This window comes from Chenopodium quinoa, unplaced genomic scaffold (assembly GCF_001683475.1).
Source record: "Chenopodium quinoa cultivar QQ74 unplaced genomic scaffold, ASM168347v1, whole genome shotgun sequence".
Taxonomy (NCBI): Eukaryota; Viridiplantae; Streptophyta; class Magnoliopsida; order Caryophyllales; family Amaranthaceae; genus Chenopodium; species Chenopodium quinoa.
The window spans coordinates 6,549,000-6,561,726 of record NW_018742484.1 but is presented as its reverse complement, the minus strand read 5'-3'; the positions used below and the strand labels follow the sequence as shown (position 1 = coordinate 6,561,726).

At 35.0% G+C, this 12,727-nt stretch overlaps 2 protein-coding genes across 4 annotated transcripts; one reads left to right on the top strand and one right to left on the bottom strand.

Annotated features, from left to right (window-relative positions):
- Positions 1-340: 340 nt before the first annotated feature.
- Positions 341-2,189, top strand: LOC110719588 (GPI-anchored protein LLG1-like). 2 transcript variants are annotated; one of them, XM_021898552.1, is made up of 3 exons: positions 341-933; positions 1,127-1,153; positions 1,546-2,189. In XM_021898552.1, exons 1-3 carry the CDS (start codon positions 789-791, stop codon positions 1,887-1,889), a joined length of 516 nt encoding a protein of 171 aa, XP_021754244.1. In that variant the 5' UTR covers positions 341-788; the 3' UTR covers positions 1,890-2,189. The 2 variants fall into 2 exon arrangements, with proteins under 2 accessions (XP_021754244.1, XP_021754243.1); XM_021898551.1 differs by having other exon boundaries at positions 345-933; positions 1,097-1,153.
- Positions 2,190-6,274: 4,085 nt separating this feature from the next.
- Positions 6,275-11,036, bottom strand: LOC110719587. Of its 2 annotated transcripts, XM_021898548.1 has the most exons (9): positions 10,788-11,036; positions 8,866-9,089; positions 8,616-8,745; positions 8,472-8,515; positions 8,234-8,350; positions 7,952-8,044; positions 7,723-7,826; positions 7,462-7,628; positions 6,275-6,519 (listed from the first exon to the last, which is right to left on the bottom strand). In XM_021898548.1, the coding sequence occupies exons 2-8, from the start codon at positions 8,985-8,987 to the stop codon at positions 7,486-7,488; spliced, it is 753 nt and encodes a 250-aa protein (XP_021754240.1). In that variant the 5' UTR covers positions 8,988-9,089; positions 10,788-11,036; the 3' UTR covers positions 6,275-6,519; positions 7,462-7,485. The 2 variants fall into 2 exon arrangements, with proteins under 2 accessions (XP_021754240.1, XP_021754242.1); XM_021898550.1 differs by lacking the exon at positions 10,788-11,036 and having other exon boundaries at positions 8,866-10,054.
- Positions 11,037-12,727: the final 1,691 nt, after the last annotated feature.

Genomic DNA, 12,727 nt, shown 5'->3' with positions numbered 1-12,727 from the left:
TGCTTTATTACTAATTCAATTTGTATAAGATATTTGTTAAAGTTTTAGACTTTCTAACTTATCAATAATTAGTAAATTTGTAAATATATAGTAGTATAAGAACATGAAGGAAAAAAAAAGGTCAATAATAGGTTAGGTTTAAAATTATAGCCGGATTAGAATCAGATCGGTTTAAAATCGGATCAATTTAAAATCGGGTCGAGTTAATATCAGTTCGGGTTAAAACAGATCGGATTAAATCGGTTATTTGTCGAGTCATTTTCGGATCGGGTTGAATTCAAGTCGGGTCAAATCGGTTCGGTTTGAGTTCAAGTCGGGTCATATCGGTTCGGGTTGAGTTCAAGTCGGGTTAAATCGGTACCAGGTTCAGTTTAGATCGGGTTAGATTCGGATTCGGATTAAGTTCTGGTCGGTTACAGATCAAATTTGGGTCCTGAATTTCCCGGGTCAAATCGGATCAGTTACAGTTTGAAACAGATAATTTTTTTCAGACCAGTTCGGTTTTAACACCTCTATATATGTACTTTGTATATATGTAGTTTACTAGTTTTCTAACTAGTGTTTCTAGTATCTGAAGTACGTTGTACCGAACACACAGTTCGGTGGATAAACTACATATGGCAGGCTGGCAATGATACTAATTCCACGAACAACACTTTCAAAGTCTCAATCAATTGACTTAGTCAATATTGCCTCACTTCATCCAATTATGTAAATAAACACTTCTCTCTTACTGAAAATCTGCGAACGACAAAGCTCACCTAAATATCTGTGAACTTTCAAAATTCATGTCGATGGCAACCGAGAAGAGTATAAGGAGCTCACGGGACATGATCAAGTTCTTTCATTCTTCTACTACTGGGATTGCTGTGGCATCAGTCACATTCATGATTCTTTTACTTTTACTTCCTATAGCTTCGGCAAATCCCTCAGGTTAGAATCATCACAATCTTCTTCTATTCTAACAATTTTGCACGGCGGGAACTCCTATAGGCCATGCTGGTTTATATCCCTATCTTAGAATGTCTTGCGTGCATCCTATGCTAACATACACTCCGTACTGAATACTACTAACGTGTCTATTACTTCTGAACAGATGATTTACAACACCCTCGATTTTCTGTAGGCCGACATCTTCTTCAAGCTACAAAAGGTAAACCTCATCAGCACACAAATGAACCCGTCTTTTTCGCTTGTTACAAGTACTGCATATTTGAAAGTAAAATACAGAGTAATCCAATCAAGACGAACAAAACAGAACGGATTGAGTACTGATTAGGACTGGCTTCCAAATTCAGCAAAACCATCTTACTAGAAAAAGTCATACACGTACTAGAAGCATTAAAAAATATTGACTTCATCTTTCCGGCTATTGCCAGCTCTTGTCCAGTATAGCACTTGACTAAGAATCCTTCACTCTTCATCATAAACAGCTGGTTGACTTTAATTCATTTGTAAAAACTGTTGATCATTAATAAAAAAATACGTACAAACAATGCCAAAACTCAAAATGACACTAAAATTTAACCTTGATATTTGTTGCAGATTGCCCACTAGATGTTCAGCACTGGAACTACACGATCATAACAAGCAGATGCAAAGGACCCAAATATCCAGCCAACATATGTTGTGGGGCTTTCAAGGAATTGGCATGCCCTTACACTCCAACCCTAAACGACGTTACCAACAATTGTGCAACCACCTTATTTAGTTACATCAATCTCTATGGAAAATACCCACCTGGCCTTTTTGCCAACGTTTGCCGTGACAGTAAGCGTGGCCTTGAGTGCACTGATGCCCAGATGTCCATGTCCATGTCCAAGTCCTCTTGCAGCACTGCCACAATAAGTATCTTCTTTCTTTCAATTTTCTACTGGATGCTCCTATGATTCTTGGTTCTTTTTTCTTTGACTTTGTAGTTAATTTTCTTCCAATCTATAACCTTGATATGTAATATTATGTATACTAATACAGTAACCAACTGGCAAAGACCAAAGTATCAATAGTACAACAATTTATACCATGTGCCTTGTATGGTACAACCAAGCCTATTCTTGCTTATTTACTCATTTGGAATTCTTGAAATTGAGCAAATGAGCCAGGAAATAGCAATTAATAATGTAGTACTCAACATTTATTGTACATGAACTGCATGCACGCTAATAAAGCTACAAAATTCAATGTCTTGATCCAGACTGTTGCTCAAGTTGCTTAAACTAAAATTCAGGCGATTTTTGGAGCTTGGGTGGATTGTTACGCAATACATGAGAGTATTAGCTACCACAAGCTCAACTCACAGAATTCGGTGCATACAATGTCTTGAATGAACGAAAATATAAGCCAGTCCAACATTTCAAGTTTTGAGCAAACACAAGTTCGCAGCAAATAAACTGATAGAACAATGTATACTACAAGAGGAGGGGTGAATTGTAGTGTATGTAGACTAAGGTAAATTTTGCGGAATTAAATCTACTACTAAGAGAAAAGACACTGATATAGGCAATGAATAAATTCACTCTGTAAAAATGATTTACAATCACTAATACGTTGCCTAGACTCAAGTTCCGTGAGGAACTCAAGTTACCCATCTGTGATCCCTCAATCACAGTTTCTCACACTTTGTGATTCTACTCCGAATTACTTGTACAGTGTAAACAACTCTCTCAAGTCTCACACTTTACAACTCTCACAACCCAAACCCAATTACACAATGATTACAAGTATTTCCTAAAGAACTTAAGAGACTAAGGATGGAAGGAACTTCTCTTTTAAACACTTTGAAACTCTATGCTCAGAATACTTAAGATTGTTTTTCCACGCTTTCAAAACTTAACGTTGATCTGTTTTTATAAGGAGTTAAACCAAGCTTCCATCAAGTTCCCACTTCCCCCTTAATCCCACGTTCTCTTTGACTGAGAAGTTGGGATGTAGGCAGAGGAAATTTAGGAACATGATTTCCCTAGCTTGACTCCTAAATTCAACGTGCTCCTTAATTTAAGCAGCCAATATTTACCAAGTTAAAAATCAGTTAAAGACTTATTCAAAAGATAATTATTATTTATTAAAAAAAGATAATTATTTATTTATTAATTAAAACATAAATAATTAATTAATTTAAAACTTATCTTTTTAAATTAATGAATTATTTATTTATTTATAAAATCTTTTTAAATCTTTTTTCAAAACTGATTTTTATCACTTCCTTAAATTAAGGGTTTTTGAAAACCGTTTTAAAACTTTCGTTTAAAACTTTCTGAGTCATTCGTCTTCGAGTTTCTTCTTAATTCCTTCCAACACTTTTGTTTCTTAAGTTCGTACACTGAGTAACTAAGAATATAGAGTTGTGAGGACATCTTGAAAGCTTTCAAGTAACTAAGAATATAGTCTCATAAGTTATTAAGAATATAGAGTTGTGAGGACATCTTTCAAGATGTCCTCACAACTCTATATTCTTAGTTACTCAGTGTACGAACTTAAGAAACAAAAGTGTTGGAAGGAATTAAGAAGAAACTCGAAGACGAATGACTCAGAAAGTTTTAAACGAAAGTTTTAAAACGGTTTTTAAAAACCCTTAATTTAAGGAAGTGATAAAAATCAGTTTTGAAAAAAAATTTAAAAAGATTTTATAAATAAATAAATAATTCATTAATTTAAAAAGATAAGTTTTAAATTAATTAATTATTTATGTTTTAATTAATAAATAAATAATTATCTTTTTTTAATAAATAATAATTATCTTTTGAATAAGTCTTTAACTGATTTTTAACTTGGTAAATATTGGCTGCTTAAATTAAGGAGCACGTTGAATTTAGGAGTCAAGCTAGGGAAATCATGTTCCTAAATTTCCTCTGCCTACATCCCAACTTCTCAGTCAAAGAGAACGTGGGATTAAGGGGGAAGTGGGAACTTGATGGAAGCTTGGTTTAACTCCTTATAAAAACAGATCAACGTTAAGTTTTGAAAGCGTGGAAAAACAATCTTAAGTATTCTGAGCATAGAGTTTCAAAGTGTTTAAAAGAGAAGTTCCTTCCATCCTTAGTCTCTTAAGTTCTTTAGGAAATACTTGTAATCATTGTGTAATAGGGTTTGGGTTGTGAGAGTTGTAAAGTGTGAGACTTGAGAGAGTTGTTTACACTGTACAAGTGATTCGGAGTAGAATCACAAAGTGTGAGAAACTGTGATTGAGGGATCACAGTTGGGTAACTTGAGTTCCTCACGGAACTTGAGTCTAGGCAACGTATTAGTGATCGTAAATCATTTTTACAGAGTGAATTTATTCATTGCCTATATCAGTGTCTTTTCTCTTAGTAGTAGATTTAATTCCGCAAAATTTACCATAGTCTACATACACTACAATTCACCCCCCTCTTGTAGTATACATTGTTCTATCATAAACTCATTATTAAAATCAACATAGCAAAAGCTTTAGAAACTTCACACCTAACAAGAGTCCAAATAAGCATAAATGCAACAAACAATGAAAGCCTAATGTTCTTTCAGTAGGGCTTTACATATAGTTTATGAAATCTGAAGTGAAAGAATGCGCCAGCTTAGAGAAGGTGATCAGAAATAGCTTTGGTGCAGCCTTGACTCCTCAAATGACTCCCATCAATATCTAACTTGACCTAGCTAATCCCAAGCTGCTTAAGGGGTTAAATAGAATTTGCTTGCTGGGAAACATAGATGCAAACAGCTGCTACTTTGACACACAAACTCTTGCCCAACTCACTTTAATTGCGCCAAGCAGCCACACAAATCCATAGTTCAAAGATCACACCACCAGGTCCACCACTACCTCATTCCATTAAACACCTCAACTGTACTACTACCTAATAAATTCCCTACTTTCGAAGCATGCCCTCAAAGGAAGATTACTGTCCAAATTTTTGCTCAAAAGTCAAAACTTTGCAAACCTAAACTGAATGTTCACTCTATATTGAAAAAACTATTAATCGCATATTCACAAATGTTTTTGGAGGATAATCTCCTAATGCGTGCCAGCAACAAAGTGTAGTAAGGTACCCCTCAAACCCAAAATTAGTACACATTAATATAAAAATAGAAATAGTAATGAGCAATCAACCTAGATCGACAGAGCAACAAACTAGTAGAATATCTAATGGGAGTTGGTAGTGTCATCTCCAACAATGAGATTGAAAGTTTAATTTCTACCAAAACTATAAGTTCAATGTGTTTAATTGTTTTGGGTTAGTGCTTCCTTGTAAGTCTATATCCACTTAAATTCCCTTTGACTCCTTACAAGCGTTACAAATCTTACAATCTCCATTCTAGACATGAGTATAGAATATTCTATGGAGTACTCACATTCTAGAAGGCATGAGTATAGCATATTATTCGACCACTTTACTAACTTTTTTCATCTCACATAATTTTTCTTGTTATATTATCGATCTATTATTATTTGTTCATTCAAAATATCAATGCACTATTACTAGTCAGTTTCGAATACCAATGCATTAACTAACTTTTTCCTAAAGTGCTTTCATAACGTTTAAAGACCTAAGTAATACTTTCACAACAATTAAATCATAAAAAATAATAAATAAATAATTCAAAAATAATCTTAAATTTCAAATTGAGAATAGAGTTTGATGTAATAGCTATTTTGAAAATTTACTAAAGTAGACTTTGAAACTTTTGTTGCTAAAGATAGGTGCAAAGGTGCAAGACAACAAAAGTAAGGTTAAAGACAAATTTTCAAAACATGTTATTCGATGTATAAGTAGTTAAAACTAACAAGTAATAATACATTGATATTTTAAACAAATAAATGATAATATATCCATATTTTGTATCAGAAATGATATGAAATGAGAAAAGTTAATTAAGTGGTCAAATAATATAAATAGAGTAAAGAGGCGTATTTTAAGTTTCAAATTCTATGCTAATAGGAAGTTTAGCGAGACATGTTTATTAGGTATTTGTTTGATTTGACTAAAATAAAAGATTAGAAAAAAAAAATCAATTAGTAGAATTTCATAGGAAGTGAGAGAATGCAAAGTTGTTTGGTTGGAGAAACATAGGAGGTTCTACTTTCCATAAAAAGAAAGTTGTTGCTTAACTAGGTCTCCCTAGGTAAGTAAAACTTTCCATAGAAAATCATTCTTCCAACTATCAAACAAACAAGAGTTCATGCTTCCTATAAATTAAAGTACATGGAGATACAGCTTCCAAGGCATCTTAGGAAATATATATTTTATAATTAACCAAAGAACTACTTAAACGCACCCTAGGAAGTGGGTACCACATCCAATGGATTCAACAAGTTCATCATGCTATGATAGTAGAATGAATAAAGAAATTGAATGGAGTATATGTTATAGAAAACAGGGTGCTAGAACAACAAACAAAAAAACTTAAATGAAAAAAAGTTTACCATTGCGATCAACGTCAGCTTGTTTTGAAAATCACAGGCTAAAGGTAACCACATGAACACGCACCCAAACCTTCATATCACATTATAATTGGTGGAGGAGTGATGGATTGATCCTCCAGAAGCTGACACAATAATCCAATGACTGTTCAGTTAAATTGCCCATCAAAAACAGAACTAAAAGCAAATCTTTCAAGTGCCAAAACAATCGAAAAGTTGTCATCGTCAATGTCACAATGCGTTAAAAACAGAAGTGTAGATGCAAAAAAGATAAATAGCAGCAATTGTAAAGGGAAATAGTGGAATAACCAAATCAGGTTTTAATTGAGTGAAAATATATAGGTTCGTCTCAAAATCAAGTTAGCTGTTCTAATTGGACAAATATTTTAATTATTGAAGTACTTGTCCTATATTAATTGCACAGATACAACAGAAATACTCAGATACTACACAATCATAACAAAACAAATGCAAACGACCCACATAACCTCTCAACCTATACAGTGAAGCTTTCGAGGATTTGGCGTGTCCTTACATCACTATACCAGAAATTGTGCAAACACCATGTTTAGCTACATCAACTTCTACAGTAGCTACTTGGTTGTCCTGTATGCCAACACTTGATGTGACATTTAGTGAATTCTCTACACTTGGCATGCCATTTGTAATCAAATTTTACTCTTGAATTTAAGTATTAAGACATGTAAAACCTAACATTGGGCATACTTCTTTTTTTTTTTTTTCTTTTTACAAAATCGACTCTGTTGATGTTGACATAAGGTTCAACTTACTTGGTGATAAGGACTGTAAACATTCTTTTATAAAGTAATGTTTCCACAAGTAACAGTTTGAAAGACCTGCTTTATAGTATACGAGCTGTAAAAAGATCAACCAGTTGATAACCCACATGAAACACAGACGTAGCTATCTCTAAGGGGGGAAAAAAAAAACAGTACATGCTAATCTCATATACTGGGGTAGAAATATTGCAAGTTCCCAACACCTAGAATTAGTTTGCATATACAAGTTTTCAGATTTGAGAAGCATTTAGAGTAGATAAAACTAACCAAGTGACATATTACATCACACATTCAAATCTGTGTGTCTTCCCTGACTCCCTCCAAAACCAGGTACTGAAGTGCTATAGAGTATCTAGCACTCCTTTTTCCTACGCTCTTTCCTTGCACATGCACACTATGTTTAAGAAGAAATGAGCCAGATCCATCACCTTCACCTTTGACCAAAAACAAGAATTATTACATCAAACTCATTCACTGCATTTCTCTCTCTCTCTATCTCCCGGCCTAAAATTCAATGAACCCACCTACCTTGGACTGTAAAAATAGACAAAATCCATCTTTTGTAGATAAATTGTCTAGGAAAGTCTCCATGATACGTATCAGAGAGCAAAAGCTGGCAAGCTGTTGTTTTACTGGTGACAGAATTCCAAAAACAGAGGGACTAATGTCATATAGGTGGTAAATCAGTACTTGCAAAGGCAAGCAAAGGAATTTGCAATTAAATTTATTTAGTTGTAAAAGGACTCTTAAAACTCACCTGGCATGGATGATTGCACTATGACAAAGGGCTAAAACTCGGACCACGGCTAAGTCCCTTCCACGAGGATTATTATACTTCATTTGACACTTGCTTTATCCAGTATAAAGGAAATTTTAGTATTATGCAAGTCATGATTAACATGTAATTTTCATCAGGCACCCAAAGTTAACGCGTCATAAGGCCATTCTTTCTAAACTGTGTAATCAAATGAAGGATGCAAGCTCTGACTTTCAACAAGAGTAAATTAAGTTAGAGAAAGAGAGAGGGAGAAAATTATACCTTTCAAGAAAGAAGTCACCAAAATCATCAATAATAACAGCAATGGGCAAAGGATGAAGAAGATGGAAGGCAGCAAAAAATTTCTTGATGCCTTCATCATCATAATCATCTATATACCTGGGAACAGGGAACCACAAAAGCCACAGACATTAAAAATTAAAAAAGAAAATTATGGAAAAAGAAATGCAAGTCAACCAATGCAAAACTATCATTAGTAATTGAAGCAGTAGTAACTAACTTGATATGAATTCGCTGAAAGATATGTGAAGAAGCATCAACTCCCTGGAATTGGATAGACACTTTTACTACTCCATAATCAATTATATAAATCAGCAAGTCAGCATGTGCAGGAGAACAGGGGTTTAAGGGGAAGAGAAGAGACCTGAGAGAGGAAAGGAGGTTTGGTTTCAAAACGGCGACGATTGCAGATAAAGACAATGTATCCCTGTGACGTGGACTGACAGTGAGCTGCCATGTTCAAAGCGAACTGAAATAGAAGTGATGTCTTCCCACTGAAAAAAAAAAAAAAAAAAAAAAAAAAAAAAAAAAAAAAAAACATTTTTCTTAAAATTTGTTGACTTCTAGATACATACTTAGGAACTTGCATTACTTAAGACTAAGAGAATGAGTACCAGGATGGAGGGCCAGTGAGCAGCGTAATTGGATCAGATGTAAAGCAACAGCCTTCTTGAGGTTGTACAGCAACAGTGGTAACAGAGTTGGTGCTACCGCCATCAAAGAATCGCTCTACCATATTTCTTTCACAAAACCAACTTGCAGTAACACACTCCACTTACTGGGGAATCTTCACTCTCTTTTTCTTCTCTATTGTCTTTAGTAAGACTAAGACAGCATTCTACATTCGACCAAAAACAAGATTAATAGTAAGTTCAAGTCAGCCTATGAGCCAAATTACGAGAAAACGCACTATAGACAAATTGATGCTAAACTTGATCATCCACCTATATGTCCCTAAACCTGAGATAATACATTACGACCCATATATATTGCTAATCTTGGTCATCAACCAATGAGCCAACCAATAGTAACCATGCAGCACTGTTTAATTCATGCCATACAATAAAAAAACAAAAGTAATCAGAAATTTCAACGTCTGCCAAGAAAAGAAAAAAGATCGTACGAGTAATCATTAATTTCTAAACATCTCTTTTATTACTAATCAACAACAAAATAAGTAAATCCTAAGCCAAAAGGCCTTGCTTCTAATTTAAAGATACTCTTAACAGATCACTTAAGATAACTCAATATCTTACCAACAAGTTCAACAAAAATCAATAATCTATTGCATCCTCACCCCAAACTGACTCATTCTTGTAATTTCCTTAGAATTGAAAACAATACACAAGTACATTTTCACATCTAAAATGAAATTAAACTTTCAGAATAATCTCAAGTCAAGGATTGTCAAAGATTTACTCCTAAAGTCCTAAATCCAATAGATAAAACTTGAGGGGTATCTAGAGTTCTAGACCATAAATCATATACAATCATATTAAATATTTTTATAACAACATATGCATTCTTTTTAGAAAAAGAACCAACTTTAGCGATCACACTATACAATTGAAAAAGAAGAAAAAACAAAACTCAAAACATATACAGCACTTCACTAAAATATATAAAAAGGGGATATCAACAAGGGACTGGTAATAATGGATTTGCAAAGTGATTAATTAGACTCGTGGACAGCTACATTGATGATCTTATTATTAGACTAACCCACAGAACATTTAAAAATAGGTCACCAAACTGAACCAAATAAGTAAACATATCATCAAGGATAAACTTTATACACTGTCCAATAGGTTCAATGACTTCAATCTATAACTACCCACCTCAATGCTGTAGTAGCTTAATTAGTTCGAAAAGCAGCAGCTTCCCCTTTTTTCATTATACAAAATGCATACAAATTTAATCCCAATTCTTTGCTTAACAAAAAGTCCATAACTTTTAATGACTTTGGACGAAAACAGAACAGAACAGAACATATATTCTCAGTAAAGCACAGGCAATTACTTGTCCATACATTAATTCTATAGGAGCGAATTATACAATTCCTGCTACATCCACTAAGATCTTCATCTTCAAGGTTTCACCATTAAGCCATTAATATCGATTATCGAAACCTTGCTCTTCTTTCTCTTCATTCTTTACTCACTATACTAGCACTTGGAATAGTCTATATTTGCTAGAATGTTAAAAATTGATAAGTAATTCAAAAATCTCTTCATCTCAAATTCTCAATCTCCAAAACTCCTATTATCCTATAACCCTCCCTTGCTCAAAGCATTCAAATTAGGCTCAATCATCAAAATTAGGCTCCAAAAATAACATAAAATTCTTCTCGCTTAAGAATATCAACAAAATTGCTCGTTATAATCTTTCATAACTTCAGTAATTATAACCAATAGTTCAATAATCCACATTAGATGAACCCTAAATTGACTATACTGGCAATTAAACTAACGATAAACCCTAGAGTATGAAATAATTGATATTCGACGAAATAAAATAAAAAATAAAAACGTCGTACCTCAGAAGCTGCTTCAGTGGAGGAGAGAGAAAGCTCAGAAGCCGCTTCAATGGAGCTTCAGAGTAAGCTTCAATGGAGGTGAGAGAGGGGAAGAGTGTACAGTGCCGTGCATTGCAAAGTGAAAAGGTTCCAAAAAGAGAAAAGGGAAAACTAAGGAGGAAAATAAATGACACGTGTATGTACAGGTGTAAACATTGAATTGAGTTGGAACTGAATTGGTTTGACCCGTAAACCGTAGATCCAAACCCTTCATTTAACCAACCAACCATTTTAGAGTAATCGAAACTATAAACCGTAGATCCAAACCCTTCATTTAACCCCTTTGCTCTAGGAAAAATGACCAAAGGAAGCTTTTATTGAGAAACAATACTCCATAGTAGATGCGTGGCAAAACTATTTACCAAACTAAGCTTTAAGGGTAAAACGCCATCTAGGGTGGCGTTTTTACCCTGGACAATTTTTTTTTTTAAATTTCAGCCAAGCCATCCAGGGTGGCATTTTTACCCTAACTGAAATTTTAAAAATTTGGCCAAGGTAAAAACGCCAGCCTGGTTGGCATTTTACCCTAGAACTAAAACACAGCAACAACACCACACCAACCACAAACACAGCAACAGCAGCAACAACATCAACATCAACAACAAAAGCAACAACCGCAACAGCAACAACCACAACAATAACAACAACAACAATCACAACAACAACATCATCAACAACAGCAACAACAACAACAAAAACAAAAACAACCAGTTCAATGAAAGGAATGAATGCGTATGGTGAAATTGATAATGGACAGAAAATCAATTAAAAAAGTCAGTAATATTGATAATATTTGTTTGGATACAACGTACTAGAGAATCCGATTATAACAAACTAACAAAAGAAATTCTAAGATCCTGATTCATCTATTCGACGTAATTGTTGTCTATCAACTCGCGATCTCCGACGACGATAGTAATGAGATACCGTTGTGAAAGGATCTGGGACAGAAGTCTGGGGAGGAGTCTGTTGGCTGGATGATTGTACCACCTATGATGAGTATGGCGCAGATAAGGGTACAGCGAAATCCTCCTGACTGTCAAAAAACTGCGAGGACGCTGTAGGAGACGTGTGAGTCTATCCCCTACTACTCTCGCCTACCTGACGGTGTGAACGCTGCTGTAATTGGTCCTGGCCTTGGATAAGATGACCATGACCATGTCTTTGTAAGCTACTCACAGTCATTGCCTGAATTTCATCTATCTGCGGTATGGTGGGATATGATATGCTCAAGACTCCCAGTGCATCATGTATAGCCAGCATATCAAACGCCTGCATAAGTCAACAATCAGTTAATTTAATAATATCATAAATTATAAATTGATAAAAAAAAAAAAAAAAAAAAATCCATGTAAAACTCACATATCCACTGATGTCTCCAAAAGCTGGCTGATAATGAGTTGAGGGTGGGGTGTAGTTAGGGTTGATGAAGCGTCGGGTAATGCTCCTGTACCATACCATGTATAGATCGTGAAACTCCATTCGGCCATGGAAAGGCACACCATCCACGACGTGCTACAACCGCTGATCCCACATGTCAATGAAAGGGGCATGCTGAACTGCCCAGCTCACGTCCCCCTTTCCTTGTTGGTGTGTCCTGTGCAAGTGCACACTCATGTCACACGTGGCGAGGACGGCCTGGCGAAGGCCGAATTGTCGCATGACTCTATCGGGGAGGTGAGCCTCCACTACCTCAAAACAGATGAGGACTATCATGGCACGTCACTCCATCTGATGATCACGTAGATATGGGGGCATGACATCGACTAAGTCAGTGACGTACGTATCCCACGTCATCTGCATTAACACGCCATCAGTAACATCATAATTAACTTATTGAAACAATGAGCGGGGTGTTAAATTAGTTTTTATAGTGTAATTGATCACCTGAGACTCGTTTA

Bases quoted from the DNA above. Each gene is read 5' to 3' on its own strand.
- LOC110719588 (XM_021898551.1), top strand. From the start codon at position 789: ATGTCGATGGCAACCGAGAAGAGTATAAGGAGCTCACGGGACATGATC. The intron at 934-1,096 runs GTTAGAATCATC...ACTTCTGAACAG, and splicing joins AGCTTCGGCAAATCCCTCAG to ATGATTTACAACACCCTCGA. The intron at 1,154-1,545 runs GTAAACCTCATC...TATTTGTTGCAG, and splicing joins TCTTCTTCAAGCTACAAAAG to ATTGCCCACTAGATGTTCAG.
- LOC110719587 (XM_021898548.1), bottom strand. From the start codon at position 8,987: ATGGTAGAGCGATTCTTTGATGGCGGTAGCACCAACTCTGTTACCACT. The intron at 8,746-8,865 runs GTACTCATTCTC...TTTTTTTTTCAG, and splicing joins CTCACTGGCCCTCCATCCTG to TGGGAAGACATCACTTCTAT. The intron at 8,045-8,233 runs GTATAATTTTCT...TACTGGATAAAG, and splicing joins GGTGACTTCTTTCTTGAAAG to CAAGTGTCAAATGAAGTATA.